The following is a 16,580-nucleotide window of genomic DNA, read 5'->3' on the forward strand; positions in this document are numbered from 1 at the left end:
CCCAGCGACAAGCATTTGTACCATTTTCTGCAATTTTCCTATGTTTATTTCTGAAAGTGTAGGCTCACAGGTTTTCAGACTATGTTACATAATAAAACTGAATTCAAAAGAACATAATATGGTCACAAGATTGCAAAGAAAGCTGTCAAGATTGCTTTATAGCAACAGCACTTTACTCAACTTCTGGAATCCAATAACTACACTTTCTGCACCTTGCTCATGTGAATGGCAGCAGTAACTGGATATGAATGTAGTTCCTAATTTTCAAAAGCAGACATGATTGCACAGCACAAGTTATGCACCAAGTTACAAAATATATTGGAATTATTTGTAACAAAATAATGGTATTCAAAGAGGACCTGGTCGGCCTGTTCCATTTTGAAATGACATGTCATTAAAATTTGATTGTCATATCACAGAGCATGCGCACTCGCCTGTATCTGTCTTAAGTATGTATGTATTATGTATGTATGCTTAGCCTAAGGAGGATGCCAGTTGTGTTGGAATGCTGAAGGCAACGATATTGTGCCGATTGCGGAGTGTATTAGTGTGTGTCAGTCCGTGTTAGCTGGTTAACCCGAACTTTGTCGGCGGTAGGTGTAAAAAGGGCAACACAGCAAGATGAAAAACGGAGGCAGTGACGACTTTTTTTGACGAAATGTCAAAAAAAGAGCTTGCTCGAGAGGCTAGTTTACTTTGTTACCGGCATGTTAGCCAACGTTAGCTAGCTAATACAACTCATCCAGACCAAGTAACTAGCTAGGTAGCTAGCTACCTTTGTGCTAATTGGTGTGCTTAATACACCTGCAGCTATTGTTTTCATTAGAAGAGAAGTTGTTGCATAGCTACGATTAAACAACACAGCGAGCATTCAATTAGCTTAACGTTGAGTTAGCCTTCGTTGACATTTACTGTGTTGAGCCAAGGTAGCCTCCTAGCTAGTCTAGCTATACTAGTATCACGGAAGCTGACGGCTGCATTTTTCGCGCTCACATTTTCTAAAAGCACGGTGTCGTCATTCTGTTATTCTCTATCTTTTTCGGACAGGACATATGTGTGCCGCGATGTACGTGCTGCTACCCGTGACGGGATATGTTCTCACATCAGTCCTGCTGTTTAAATGTCCGTCACTTTTGCATCGGAAGAAACGGGAGACTTTCAGGAGCAGACACATATCGCACCGCGGGGGTGAGTGGCCGGCTATCGTTAGCTAGCTTAGCTACATACCATTCACAATCACAGTACTATCCATTTGCAATGTACATAAGAATGAACACTAGCGTGGCAGTTAACTGATTGGCTGACAAGGGGGTCAAATTCTAGGCTCTCGTTTATAATGCTAATGCTATGTAGTTTACAGTGGAACAGCTAATATTTTACTGAAATATGTTTGCAGAATATGGATAGTTGCAGTATCCAGTGCTGTAGCTTGTACCTGCATTAGCCACAATCTGACCAGCTGTATGACATATTGATATGCTTGACACGATATGAAGAACAGCCCCATTGATCTTTGAAACGTAATTAGTCGAGAGCTAACTTTGCTAATCGCGTATAACTAATGCCTCTGCGTTCTGTTTGGTAGCTAGCTAGCATCCGCAGAGAGGGTCAAATGAGGTAACGTCTGAGCTACGATGTAAGTGGCTAGCGAAGAGTTTCAGTCTGGGATGATTTGAGTTAGTTCTGTAGCCTATGTACAAACGTATGCTGGTCTTATGTCATACTGGTGGTGTTGAAACATCAGGTCAGTACAACGGCACTGTAACCAGCCTGATAGTCTTGGAGGGTTACTTTCAACATGTTGCACCTCTCATTTTGAGATTAATCTGACCTTTAACTCACTCAAAGACTGACCCCATCACCCTTCCACATTGATCCAACAAACTTTTTCATTGGTCTCCAACAACAGTCTCCAGGGACTTTTCTTATCTTCACTGACAGACGCAGTCACAAGTTAAAGCCATATGATCATTAAAACTCATCTTTTAAAACAACTGCAATTTTTGGCTATTGGTTACCAATGTAAACAAAGACCCCTGTTTTGGCCTAGCTATATATACAATAGCAGCCCATCTATTGCTCCTACAAGAGTGTTCTAAGGATGAATACTTGGTGTCAATATGCATTGAGCTGGGTTCCTCTTTCTCAGGGCAAAAGGGCCTTTTGACTAAGCTGATAAGGCCTGCAAGTAGTATCTGCTTTGCATGCCTTTCTTGGTGTTCTGGTGTCCGGTTGTATCCAATTTCTTTTGTTATTGTGGCACTGACCCGCATCCTGCTTTGTGGATCATAATGGCTTTCCAATTGGCTGTGCCAGAAGATCAATTTTCCCTTTTCATTTTGAACACAATGAGGCCAAATTGGTTGCTCAGCTATGACATGTGATTAGACAGAGACTGTAATTCCTGCTCTGATTGGATAGAGGGACTAATGCCTGCTCTAATTGGACAGAGGGACTGTAATGCCTGTTCTGATTGGACAGAGGAACTGTAATGCCTGTTTTGATTTGACAGAGGGACTGTAATGCCTGCTCTGATTGGACAGAGGGACTGTAATGCCTGCTCTGATTGGACAGAGGGACTGTAATTCCTGTTCAGATTGGACAGAGAGACTGTAATGTTATCTTATTTTTCTTAACATCTGTGTATATGCTGTGCTGAATGTCTGGTAGACTGACGCTGTTTATCAAGCAGTTCGCAAAACTGCAGTTATGTCAAGTATGTCTCTCACTCTCCATTTCTCCCCCTCGCCCTATCCCCCCCTCTCTCTCTCTCTCTCTCTCCCCCTCTCCCTCTCCCTCTGCCTCTCTGAGGCCTTAATTATTTGGTTAAATTTCAAGGCTTGTGTTCTCGACAAGCAGGCTTACCCTTGCAAAATAAGAAGTTGAGCAAGTTTGTCACCCTGCAAGCATGGGGTTATGCTCACTGTAATTACTCTATTTCATGCAGATGAGTCAGCTTCCATATTTAATGTAACCGAGATCTACAGTAACATTTTTTTCCAAGGAGCACGCATGCTCCCAATTTGAAATATTTAGGTGCACACTAAAGCATCCCAGTTAGTAGATACTCCTAAAAACATGTTCAGGAGCAACTGCTCCTAATGTGGGTGCACTTGTCAAACCCAGTCTTATGGTGTGGCATCATCTGTACAGTGAGTGACTGTGTCCTCTGCAGTGGTGTAAATCATGCAATCAGGTATTTTTTCGCTTGATTTACTGAGCTAGGCTAGATAGTTATTACAATGGAGGCAATTAAACGTACACAGCAAGCTGTTCTGAACGTGCAATAAAGCATAGCCAGATGTAACTCTGGGTGAGGGGACAGCAAACAAAGCATTTGTTAATAATTATCCCAAGACAATATTTATATGGGTAAAAGTGCATTGTTCTTTGATTGGGCGAAGGGGGAATTCAGTGTGTTCAGTTAATTTGCAGTGACCTTGGACTCAACTAGATTTTTTAAAATTGTGCAGGTGCAGGTGAAAACCTGGAGAACACCATGGCAGCTTTCAGACAGTGAGTAGAACCACGACCCCGTGTCCTCAAACACCATTGAGCAAGAGCTATCCAACTCAAGTCCTGGAGGGGTGCAGTTTCTACAGGTTTAACTCCAGTCCTGGAGGGCCGCAGTGTCTGTAGGTTTAACTCCAGTCCTGGAGGGCCGCAGTGTCTGCAGGTTTAACTCCAGTCCTGGAGGGCCGCAGTGTCTGGAGGTTTAACTCCAGTCCTGGAGGGCCGCAGTGTCTGTAGGTTTAACTCCAGTCCTGGAGGGCCGCAGTGTCTGCAGGTTTAACTCCAGTCCTGGAGGGCCGCAGTGTCTGCAGGTTTAACTCCAGTCCTGGAGGGCCGCAGCGTCTGCAGGTTTAACTCCAGTCCTGGAGGGCCGCAGTGTCTGCAGGTTTAACTCCAGTCCTGGAGGGCTGCAGTATTTGAGTATCTGTTGGTATCTGAGATTAGCTGGTCACCACAGGGGGAATTGCAGAGATTACAGGCGTGATTACGGTTTACAGGCGTGATTACGGTTTGGTTACATGTGACAGTAAGGCAACATTTGCACAACACTTAAATTAACTTTCTGACTTCCTGTTTTGAAGTTTCACCAGAGAAAACCCGTTCCAACCTGTTCCAAACATGTTCGGCAGCTGTCTGATAGTTATGCAAACACATAACTAACTGAATTCCAAACTCGGGGTACAGCTCTTTCTCTGTTTCCGTTTTAATTTTCTCTGTCTCTCTCTCTTTCTCTCTCTCTCTCTCATGTTCAGTGTTAATGTCTCACTCTTTCTCCCTCCCCAGTGCGGTCCAGCTGGGCACAGACATGCTGGAGCTGGATTGTCACCTGACCAAGGATGAGGAGGTTGTGGTGTCACATGACCACAACCTGATGCGCTCAACGGGCGTTTGTGCTAACGTCTGTGACCTGGCGTACACTGTGAGAGTCACACCCTCGTAACATGAATATGTTCCACCCTCTATTACACTGATTGTTCAGTTAATTACCCAGGATGCATTTGATCCCTGGTCTGGATTCTCTGGGTTAATTGCTGTCCTGTCATAGTCTGTCAGGCACTTACAGTACTTAAGCACATCATTGGGATTGGCTCTGGTGAGCGCATGTACATTTCTGATTGGCTAAAACAAGACTGATTGCCATGCCATTGTTGCTGCGCTCATTATGGAGTAATGAAACCTCACTCTCCTGTCTGTGTGTTTGTGCGTGGGTGTGGGTATGGTATGTGTGTGTGTGTATGGTATGTGTGTACCTTGCTTGTGTGTGGTTATGATGTGTGTGTGTGTGTGTGTGTGTGTTTGTGTGTGGGTATGGTGTTTGTGTGTGTGTGTAGGAGCTGCCCCCTTACCTGTGCAAGCTTGATGTCTCCTTCCAGAAAGGTGAGTGTTACTGTGTTGCTGTAGACTAATGTAAAGGTTCTGCGCATTTGTTTTTGAGGGACTTTTATTGAACTTGCACAGCACAAATATTAGAATGGCCTACAATCTGTGCATATTCACACACTAATGATCTGTGTGTGTGTGTGTGTGTGTGTGTGTGTGTGTGAGCGTATTCACCCACTAATTGTGTGTGAGTGTGTGTGCGTGTGTGAGCGTATTCACCCACCAGCAGTGTGTGTGCGTGTGTGAACGTATTCACACACTAATGGTGTGTGTGTGTGTGTGCACACAGAGTGTTTCTGTGAGGGAGGGGAGGATAAGCACATTCCCCTGCTGAGGGACGTCTTCGAGGCCTTCCCGCACACCCCCGTCAACATCGACATCAAGGCCAACGACGACACGCTCATCAGAAAGGTGGGTTTTACAGAGAGTAACAGAAGGGCTAAAAGCTGAGGTAAAAACTCCCCTAGTGGGAAGAAATCTCTGGAGGACCCCGACTATAGAGGGGGAGCCCATCCTCCACTGGCCAGCGAGGTGTAAAGGTGTGTGTGTGTGTGTGTGTGTGTGTGTGCATGCGTGCAAATCATGAAGCATTTTACTTTCCAAATGTCCTCTGTTCAGCTAGTTTATTTTGTTAAGCCAGAGCTTACACAGCAAACCAAATCTCAAGGTTATAAGTTTGGAGGGTGTGAAGTGTAAAGTGGTTTTTACTTCCCACTGCGCTTATAGTGATGTCGTATTTAGTGCAGATATTCCTGAGTGTGTAGAGACCGTGGAAGTAGCAATCAGTGTTGTGGCCGATGCATGCTGGTCTACGTGTGGAACGGATAATGAAGAGTGAAACTTAAAGGACACACACTTTTGTGTGTGTGTGTGTGTGTGTGTGTCTTTAAATATGTATGTGCGTGCCTGTGTGCGTGTCTTTGTGCATGTGTGTGTGTGCTTGTGTGCGTGTGTGTGTGTGTGTGTGTGTGTGTGTGTGTGTGTGTGTGTGTGTGTGTGTGTGTGCGCGCGTGTGGGTGCGTGTCCTCAGGTCTCAGAACTCGTGGTGAAGTACAACCGCGAGCATCTGACCGTTTGGGGAAACACGAGCAACAAGATTGTGCAGAAGTGCTACAAGGAGGTGAGGCTTGCAACACTGCATGGTGACAGAATAATCCATGACAAAGATCCATATTTCATACAGTCACTCCTGTTTCCTGTAGTCCAGGGATGACTTGATGACTGATTTATTACATTTATATTATAGGCATTTGGCAGACGCTCTTATCCAGAACAAAGTGCAAACCCATAACAGGTGCGCTGAAAGAGGGAAGAACAGTTTTCTAGTGCTAAGAATACAACAAAGATAAGGACTTGGGCCATGTTGATGAATCTGACAATGGATTACATCTATAAAACCCTATTCTATCTATTATACAACACAACGGGAAGGAATGGTGTATGCTTACGTCGGAAGAAACAGCTTACATAGCCAAACAAAAGCAGCAATAAAACCATCCTAGCAAACACAAGTGTAATAATAATGACACACTATTCTGAGAACTATTTTTACTTTGTTTGGATGCCATATACCTTCCAGTTGGTCACAGGACAACGTTGTGGAGTTTCAAAAAGCAATTGGTATGATGAATGGTGAATTTGTATCTCCATATTTACTTTTAGCTTTTTGTTGATTTGATCGGTCAAGCTAAATGTTGATTTGCCTAATTTTCGAACACAGAATTCCCTAATAATGATTAATTTATTAATTTATCCAAAGCGACTTACAGTTGATTAGACTAAGAAGGGGACAATACCCCCTGGAGCAATGTGGGGTTAAGGGACGTGCTCAAGGGCCCAACAGATGAGTGGATCTTATGGTGGCTACATCGGGGATTGGACCACCAACCGTCTGGGTCCCAGTCATGTACCTTAGCCACTAGGCTACAGGCTTCCCTGTGATATAACTGTAGCAGTCAGCCCATCCTGTGGACCATCCCCAAATCTGCCGGTGATGTAGAATCTCGGCTGTGTCTGAAACCTCTCCCTCCTTCACTCGTTCGCTATGCCCTCCATTGGAAACGCTCAATAGGACACTATTTAGGGAATGGTAAGCTGTGATTTCTGGCTCTTTAGGGAGTGGTAGGTTGTGATTTCTGGCACTTGTGAATTATCATTTTGCATCACCATTGACAAGTATGGCGTGATGTAAATATCCTAATTTACGCGCGTCTGTCCTCAGATTTATCTAAATAAACAACCAAGGAAAAGTGATTGAACTGCCATTATCAATTGGGGTTTGCAGTGGGAGAGGTGAATCATTGCATTGTGGGTTTTTTTTGCATAAATATTACATTACATTACATGGCATTTAGCAGACGCTCTTATCCAGAGTGACGTACAATGAAGTGCAAATCAAACACAAGTATAGGTGCGAAGAGGACCTGAGAGGACAGTACAGTTCCGAGTCCTAGTGTAAACATACAGATAATCAGAACCCTTGAAGAGTACAATCGACTTCCAAACTAGCATGCCACAGTTGGCAGCTAGAATACCCTGAGTACAACAATACAACAGCCAATAAAAAAACAACAATATCTATACAAGTAACAATAGCTATACAATCTATACATAAGTGCCATTACAGTCTAAGGCTAATCATGGTGGTGAGTTAGGGAGGGAAAGGTGTAGCCTGAAGAGATGAGTCTTCAGTCTGCGCTTGAAGAGACTCTGCTGTTCTGACATCCATCAGGAGGTCATTCCACCACCGTGGGACCAGGACAGACAGCAGTCGTGAGCGTGAAGTGCAGGTGTGGCGAGGGGGAGGCGCCAGACGGCATGAAGTGGCAGAACGGAGGGGCCTTGTTGGTGTATAGGTCTTGATAAGGGATTGAATATATACAGGGGCTGATCCCTTAACTGCCTGGTATGCAAGCACCAAAGCGAGCCATAACAGGCAGCCAGTGGAGGTTGCTGAGCAGGGGGGTGACATGTGAATGTCTGGGAACATTGAATACCAGACAGACTGCAGCATTCTGGATCAGTTGTAGGGGTCTGATGGCAGATGCGGGAAGGCCAGCCAGCAGAGAATTGCAATAGTCCAGGCGGGACAGGACCATTGCTTGAACAAGGAGCTGAGTGGAGTAGGTGGTGAGAAAGGGTCGGATTCTCCGGATGTTGTACAGGAAGAACCTGCACGCCCGGGTCACCGTAGCGATGTTCTCGGAGAAGATGTTGTCCATCACCACTCCATGGTTTCTTGCACTAGGGGATGAGGTTACTGTGGTATCCCCTAGTGAGATGGAAAAATCGGAGAAGGGAGAGGTTAGAGCAGGGATGAAGATTACCTCCTTCTTACCTGGGTTGAGCTTTAGATGGTGGTTGCCCATCCAGCTCTGGATGTCTCTCAGGCAGGCGGAGATACGGGTAGAGACCTGTGTGTCTGATGGGGGGAAGGAGAGAAAGAGTTGGGGTGTCATCGGCATAACAATGATATGAGATGCCATGAGCAGGGATAACGGGGCAAAGGGATCTCGTGTAAATGGAGAAGAGGAGGGGTCCGAGGATTGAGCCCTGGGGGACTCCTGTAACTAGGGGGGCGAGGGGTTGACACTCTTCCAGCCCAGGACACCTGGGAGGACCGGCCAGAGAGATAAGATTTAATCCAGTCTAAGGCTGTGCCACAGATCCCTGTAGATGCCAGGGCGGCTAAGAGGATGGAATGGTTGACCGTGTGAAACGCTGCAGAGAGGTCAAGAAGGATCAGGACAGAGGAGAGGGAGGTTGCTCGTGCAGCCTGAAGGGACTCATTGACGGAGAGGAGTGCGGTCTCCATCGAGTGGCCAGGTCTGAAGCCGGGCTGGTGGGGGTCCAGCAGGTAATTCTGTGAGAGGAAGGAAGAGAGTTGGTTGGAGGCAGCTTGTTAAATGGATTTGGATAGAAAAGGAAGGAGAGATACCGGACGGTAGTTTTGAATGCAGGAGGGGTCTAGAGTGGGTTTCTTTAGGAGCGGGGTGATGTAGGCCCTCTTGAATGATGAGGGAAAGCAGCCAGAGGACAGAGAGGAGTTAACAAGGGAGGTGACAAACGGAAGGATGTCAGGCGTAATTGCCTGAAGGAGGTTTGAGGGGATGGGGTCCAGGGCACAAGTAGTAGGGCGGTGGGAGAGCAGGAGGTGAGACACATCAGCATCTGTAAGGGGACAGAAAGAGGAGAAACAGGGGGCAGGCACAGAAAGGGAGGCAGGCACAGAGGTGGTGGTGGCGAAGGTGCTGCGGATATCTGCAACCTTCTCGTCAAAGAATACTGCAAAGTCATCAGCAGTGAGGGAGGACTGAGATGGTGGGGGTGGTGTGCTGAGGAGAGAGGAGAAAATGGAGAACAGTTGACGGAGGTTAGAAGTGGAATTCTGGATTTTTGTTTGGAAGTAATTTCTTTTGGCAGTGGTGATAGTGGAGGAGAATTCCGCCAGGAGAGACTGGTAGGAAGACAGGTCCGATGGGTCTTCACTTCCTCTCAGCTGCAGGTAGGCTGGGCCTGGAGGAACGTAGAAGGTCAGAAACCCATGAGCTGGGAGGGGAGGATCGAGCAGGCCGGGAGACAAGAGGACAGAGAGAGTCAAGGGCTGAGGAGAGAGAGGAAAGCAGGGCGGAAGATGCAGAGTCAGTGGGTAGTTTGGAGAAGGATTCCAGAGGAGGGAGAGAAGCAGTGACTCTGGGGGCAAGGGAGGAGGGTGATAGAGAGCGGAGGTTACATTGGACAGAAACAGTGGGGGTGAGAGAAGGGGAGGGAGGCAGAGGAGCTAGGGGGATGGAGAAGGAAATGAAGTGGTGATCTGACATGTGTAAAGGGGTAACAGTGGTAGGGAGGGCAAAGTGGAGCTTTAGAATGTAGACCGCTGTGTGTGCACATGAGCTAAAATAATAATCATAATATTCATGTTGATTTCCGGAAATACATTTTTCGGTTGTCCTCCCTAACAGTGGGGTTAGAAGAGGAGCAGTTCCTCAGAAAGATCAGGTCGAGAAGGTTTCCAGGAAGGGGCAATCAGCAAGCCAGTGCCACCTCCATGGCCAGAGGGCTGGGGGGTGTGTGAGAAGGAGAAGGAGGATGAGAGGTCAGCGGGGGTGGCGGTGTTCTCTGGTGTAATCCAGGTCTCGGTGAGGGCAAGGAACTGTAGGGACAGTAGGAAGGCATAACCAGTAATGAAGTCAGCCTTCTGTGTGGCAGATTGGCAGTTCCATAGCCCCCCTGCAACTGTGAAGTTGTCACAGGGGGTCAGTGAGGTTGGTGGGGGCCACGTCGCTGGAACCGCGTTCTGTAGGGGAGAGAGCAGACTAATGGGGTACTGACCCACCATACCATTCCAAATGGGAGTGAGCGTCGCTCTGAGCACGCCTATATAAACTGCTAATTATCAATGCAAACTAGCGATCTAATAATTATCCTAACAATTGCAGCGTCCAAAGTATCTAACTGATTCTGATCACCTAATCAGAATAACAGAAGCGAGCGAAACTGCCGGCAGCTGGTGAAAAACACATTAGATTTGCATCAGTGTACAAGCTTTGTACACTTTGTACACTACATTTTCCATTGCATTGTGGGACTTTTTGAGGGCATTACATAGTGCACAAATTTTTCAGTTGCAATTCACTCAAAATGGTGGAAAGTGAGTATAGTACACTATATAGCGATTAAGGTGTGATTTTGGACTCTAGACCAGCTTGCATAATTAATGTTGCAGTAGAACCCACACCACCGTGTGACCTCACAGAAGAACCCATGCCATGTCCTTGTGTGCGGCCGGTAGCGTTGTGGTTAAGGTAACTGACTGGGACACGCAAGGTCGGTGGTTCTAATCCTGGTGTAGCCACAATAAGATCCGCACAGCCTTTGGGCCCTTGAGCAAGGCCCTTAACCCTGCATTGCTCCAGGGGAGGATTGTCCCCTGCTTAGTCTAATCAACTGTACGTCGCTCTGGATAAGAGCGTCTGCCAAATGCCAATAATGTAATGTAATGTAATGTGTGTGGATTAGAACCCACAGATCCCCATCCTGTTCAGCCTGCAGCGGGTTCTGCTGCTGGTAGGGTTGTTCTACACAGGCCTGCTGCCCTTCGTGCCGCTCCGGGAGCAGTTCCTGGAGATCCCCATGCCCTCCATCTTCATCAAGTGAGTGACCCTGCAGGTTCACATGACTCTCTGTTTCACTATTTTACTATTATCAATGGTCACTCATGTAATCTTTTGTTATTGTTTTATTGGTTTTATTTTATATTTTTATATGTATTTTAGCAGTAGAGTTTCAGTTTTTTGTTGTTGAAGGTAAGAGCAGTAGTGTCTCCTTTGATTGAAACCAGCGACCCTTAGGGGTATTTTTAACCAATGATGGATGAACCTTCTAGAAATTATATAACCTTTTGTACATGGTTCCCCCATTTTAACATACTACAAGTATTTGTTGAACTGGCTTCACAGATGTTCACAGACGACACAAATTCATACAGCTGCCTATAGATGTGTCACTGTCCAATGAATTATGGTGCTCACTGAAAATGCTTTGTGATTCCCAGTACCTCTCTGTAATTGTAACCAAACAGAGTTCAGGTGTGTCTGTAATTTTAGCCTAACAGAGCTCTGATGTGTCTCTGTAATTGTAGCCTAACAGGGCTCAGGTGTGTGTCTGTAATTGTAACCTAACAGAGTTCAGGTGTGTCTCTGTAATTGTAGCCTAACAGGGCTCAGGTCTGTCTCTGTAATTGTAGCCTAACAGAGTTCAGGTGTGTCACTGTAATTGTAGCCTAACAGGGCTCAGGTGTGTCTCTGTAATTGTAACCTAACAGAGTTCAGATCTGTCTCTGTAATTGTAACCTAACAGAGTTCAGGTGTGTCTCTGTAATTGTAGCCTAACAGGGCTCAGGTGTGTCTCTATAATTGTAACCTAACAGGGCTCAGGTGTGTCTCTGTAATTGTAGTAACTGTTTGATGCTGCCCCACAGGCTGACTGACCCCAGGAGGCTGACGAAGCGCCAGCGTTTCATTGCTTGGCTGGCTGATATGTGAGTGCCTTTACCGCCCTCTGCTGGTCATATAAGGGAACAACCAGGATTACATTACATTACCATTATTTAGCTGAAACTTTTATCCAAAGCAACTTACACTTGATTAGACTAGGTATGGGACAAATGTGGGATTAATGGCCCAACAACTGTGCAGATCTGACAGTAGAACCTCAGAGAACCAAACAGGGAAATTAAGGTCATTTGGAAGGCTGAAATTTTCTGAACTCGACGGTGAAATACGCCAATTTTACTAAATAAATATACATTTCAGTTCAGCTTGGTTCGAGTCATAGTAAACCAATAACCTCATTGGCATTTGTCCAAACAGTAACTATTATGTAAAGTGCAATCAAATATCCAACAATAGACAAAACTTGTAAACTTGCCAAATCTGAAAAAATCCACATAGTGACCTTTGCAAAGTACGGTTTCGCAACTCTTGTGGATGAACGCCAATGCTGAGCGGAAGTCAAAGTTGCTGCTTGCATTCCACTGTGATGTGATCTTTACTGGATTTTAAATTATTTGCCTACTTCTTGCTTCCGTTCATCAGCAAATTTTGTCCTGTAGTGTATGTGCAATAGTCAGTAGTGTATTTATCACATTTCTTTTTACAAAATGAATGAATAGTTAATGCAGTATCGGGAACATAATAAGATTATTGCACTTATTAAACTACATTACATTACATAACATTATTGGCATTTGCCAGACGTTCTTATCCAGAGCAACATACAGTGAAGTGCAAACCATAACCACGGATAAGTGCGCTGAGAGATCCTTGAGGGAAGTACAATTTCAAGTGCTAAGAATACAAAAAAGATAAAGATGTCACATCTCAGCTTTGTCCTGGTTTTTGAGATTGAAACTAATTGGGGGTGATAACAGGGCATGATGTGACTGTGTCTGTCTGCAGGCTGCTGATGAGGAAAGCCCTATTTAACCACCTCACTGCCAGAGGGATTCAGGTAAGAGTCATGATCGTCAAATACTCAATTCCCACAGATGATGCTTTTCTTTTTAAAGTGTGGGTGTATATATTGTGTGTGTATATATTGCAGGATTATCGGTGGGTGTATATATTTATTATATTGCAGGTTTATGTGTGGGTGTATATATTGTGTATATATGGCAGGTTTATGACTGGGTGTATATATTGTATATATATTGCAGGTTTATGTGTGGGTGTATATATTGTATATATATTGCAGGTTTATGTGTGGGTGCTGAATGATGAGGAGGATTTCCACCGTGCGTTTGCTCTGGGAGCCACTGGGGTGATGACCGACTACCCCACCAAACTGAAGGAGTTCATGGAGAAAAAAAACACCTAACCTGTCAACATCTACCTAAACCCCCCCAGAAACTCCAAATCACTTAAAACGAACCCACCCATAAACATTCAAATCACTTTTACCTAAACCACCGCCCATAAACATCCAAACCTCTACCTAAACCCCCATAAAATAATCAATTTGGGATTTTGGGATCATTGCCAACACCTCCCATCCAGAGGATTACCCAGAATCCTGCAGTGCACTGCCCATTGTGGCACACCTGTTCATAAGTGCACATTTACCTGCCAGCATTGAGCAGGTAGAGCTCAACCTCTATCACATTTTGCCCTTATTTGGTCTAAGTCTAGGGGTCCGAAGGTAAAAGTCCTGCTTTGTGTTTCCTCCACCCATGAACTCATTTCACACTAATTAGCCCTACCTCCTGGCTGAAGAGTTGTGGTAATTAGCAAATCCAGGTGATTGGAACAAAGTATTTTTACTTTCTGAACATGGATTTTACACCTCTGCTTATTACAGAGAGAAACTCTTCAGCCCTCCAGTCTAAAGACTGTACTGTACAGTTGCGTAGTTTACAGTGTTTTAGCCACTGGTTTTTACCAAGTCTACCTGTGTTGAAATGCGCAGATGGAGAAGATCTGACTCAGCAGTTTGTGAAAATGCTTTTCACTGCCCGACAGACTGAGAACAGTGCATTTTTCTTTATAATGCATGTTAATGCCCTTGTTTTGTCTCATTTCAACAAGCCCTCCGACTTACTGTGTGTTTTCAGATTTTGAATTGCAATATTCGAGGTGTCCGATACCATTTTCTGCCTTTATGAAAACGATGATATCCCAAAGCAAGTAGTTAACACTCCTTGGAGTGTTATAACATATGTAATTATGCGTCGTTGTTCTCCATAGTAACACTTTCATTCGTCCCAGGGGGCATTTTACAGAAATCAGATGCCGTAATCGTGTCGAGGGGAGATTAATTCTGTTTGCAGTGAAGAGGATTTCACTGTAATGGCTCCGGTGGAGGGATATGGATGCTTTTGAAGCACAGTAGTGTGTGATTGCTCGAGAACTCGCCTCCTAGGTTAGGACAGTGCTGTTGTAAGGTACTTGCAGGGTAATTTAATAGCTTCAGTATGTATCCAGACCGGCTGTATGGGGGGGGATACGAATACCGTGTAAAAATGCAAAAGTTGCATGAAGAGCGTTTGCTGAAATGGCGGTAATGAAATGGCAGGGGGTTCACCGATTGTAAGTTTATTAAATTAATGAATTTGTTCAAAATATATATGGGCAGTGGCTACATGCAATATTAAGTACATGTATATGTGATATCAACTAATTACATATTTTGTATGAGTACGTCATCGGTTGAAGTCCCTTTGCTGATACTGTGTGCAACCACTGTCTATAGTTATTTTAACATTTATTTTTTGAGTGTAGACTGTCGTTTAGGAAGTGAGAATAAAATAAAAATAAAATAATGTAGGTTTTATTGCGGGCTGGCGTATTATTGCTGCGTAGTTTTCAGCCAATGGTAGCCAGCGTTAAAGGAAAGTGGGAGGAGGAAATATGATCGCACGGACTTGATCAAGCAGACTAATAACGTATTCTTTATCCTAACTTGATAAGCGAGGCGTATTCTGTGCAAAGAAGCAGTCATGTGGCACTATGTCATTGTCGTTTTTCTGCATTGTAATTGTTTACACCGCGATCGCTGCTGTAATTTGTGTCTTTGTGCTGCAAATGGGGTAAGAGTGATTATTTTAAAAGTTATGTTTTATGAATTCAGAGTCTGAAAAGCTGAATGACTATTATCCTATTTGATTGGAATTGTCTTTGTGTAGGCTATTAGTCATCCAGGGGCGACATGGCTCAGGCAGTAAGAGCAGTCGTCTGGCAGTCGGAGGGTTGCCGGTTCGATCCCCCACCCGGGCTGTGTCGAAGTGTCCCTGAGCAAGACACCTAACCCCCAAATGCTCCTGACGAGCTGGTCGGTGCCTTGCATGGCAGCCAACCGCCGTCGGTGTGTGAGTGTGTGTATGAATTGGTGAATGAGAAGCATCAATTTGGATAGAAGCAGCGCTTTGGATAAAGGCGCTATATAAATGCCAACCATTTACCATTTTGATGTTTTTGGTTCCGCCGTTGTCTCTGGCTGGACTTTAAATCCTGCAAATGTGCAATATTGATTTAAATAATAGTATTTAATGCTTTTATTTGTACATGGTACACTTTTTATTATGGGTTTTTGGTTTATATTGAAAATGTGTTTATTGATTTTACAACTTCATTTTGCACGTTGTGAAGCCTGAGTTTCTTAATTTAATCTCTCAATAAAGAAACAAGGGTTGGGCCTGCGCTTTGCTCTCTACTCCTGTTAGGTTCCGTCTCGTCATCCTAGGAAAAATGTCCCTCTCTTTCCAGCTCACAGGGACTGATAAATGGATGCCTTTTAGCAGACCACACTTTCCTACCCATCCAGTTCTCTACTTCTAACTTTTAGCTGCCTGGAAGAAACAGTATTGTGAGGTGATTTTTTTTTTAAGACTCTCAGATACGAATGTAATCATTTGACGTCATTGTCCTGAGTTACATAGTGTATAGTGAGCAAGAGATGATAAATGGTTATAAATGGTGTATGTTAAAGTCCTACATATTTTTAAATGCGGTGAGCTTTGAAAATGTATAAATTGTAATGAAGCAATGCTGAAATAAGACGACCAATAAATGTCTAGATTACGTACTACTGCTGCTTCTGCCCGTTTTATTGAATGCACACTTTATTTGTGTCTCATCTCACCTGATCAAAGAAACTAATCTTGTCGGGTGTCTGTGCCTGCACCAGGCTGTACGCCTCAGTACTATACAACCACACATGTCATTTTTTTTAAATCGTGCAAATCATATCATACTTGTACAATCTGCTTTGGTACACTTGTTGATGTCCTGGTTGAGTGAGTTAGATCGACAAAATAATAATGGTTTTTCGACACTAGATGGTGCTGTTTGCCGTTTCGGCGAAATGCGAACACACGCCAGTCAAAACATTTGGCTTTCGAAGTTGTTGGCCCAACCAGACACAGATTCGGCCTAGTCCTAGACCAAATTCAGTTTTGAATAGATATTCGTCATACAAAACTCAATTGGGTCCAGGACTACGGTTAATAATCCCTATTTGTGACCCGCCCATTGGGTTTTTTAGCACCAGAGTGGTTAACGAAAATATTACAGCCGAATTGACGGGGGTAGTTAAATTTAAGTTTTTAATGTAACATACTAGCAATGACATCACATTTACACGTTGTAATTATGATGTAGATCTTCAGTAGAAATTCAGTCTTTTTATCCTTA

At 44.4% G+C, this 16,580-nt stretch overlaps 1 protein-coding gene across 5 annotated transcripts; it reads left to right on the forward strand.

Moving 5' to 3' along the window:
• Window positions 1–499: 499 nt before the first annotated feature.
• On the forward strand, window positions 500–15,975 carry gdpd1 (glycerophosphodiester phosphodiesterase domain containing 1). 5 transcript variants are annotated; one of them, XM_061218337.1, is made up of 11 exons: window positions 500–593; window positions 1,048–1,188; window positions 3,474–3,516; window positions 4,297–4,432; window positions 4,845–4,890; window positions 5,183–5,304; window positions 5,924–6,013; window positions 10,912–11,045; window positions 11,873–11,932; window positions 12,852–12,903; window positions 13,147–15,975. In XM_061218337.1, the coding sequence occupies exons 2-11, from the start codon at window positions 1,053–1,055 to the stop codon at window positions 13,267–13,269; spliced, it is 942 nt and encodes a 313-aa protein (XP_061074321.1). In that variant the 5' UTR covers window positions 500–593; window positions 1,048–1,052; the 3' UTR covers window positions 13,270–15,975. The 5 variants fall into 5 exon arrangements, with proteins under 5 accessions (XP_061074321.1, XP_061074323.1, XP_061074320.1 ...); XM_061218336.1 differs by having other exon boundaries at window positions 506–685; XM_061218340.1 differs by lacking the exon at window positions 500–593 and adding an exon at window positions 2,513–2,612 and having other exon boundaries at window positions 1,058–1,188.
• Window positions 15,976–16,580: the final 605 nt, after the last annotated feature.

The sequence above is a fragment of the Conger conger genome, chromosome 13 (genome assembly GCF_963514075.1).
Source record: "Conger conger chromosome 13, fConCon1.1, whole genome shotgun sequence".
NCBI lineage: Eukaryota > Metazoa > Chordata > Actinopteri > Anguilliformes > Congridae > Conger > Conger conger.

Bases quoted from the DNA above. Each gene is read 5' to 3' on its own strand.
- gdpd1 (XM_061218337.1), top strand. From the start codon at position 1,053: ATGTGTGCCGCGATGTACGTGCTGCTACCCGTGACGGGATATGTTCTC. The intron at 4,433-4,844 runs GTGAGAGTCACA...GTGTGTGTGTAG, and splicing joins TCTGTGACCTGGCGTACACT to GAGCTGCCCCCTTACCTGTG. The intron at 4,891-5,182 runs GTGAGTGTTACT...GTGTGCACACAG, and splicing joins TGATGTCTCCTTCCAGAAAG to AGTGTTTCTGTGAGGGAGGG.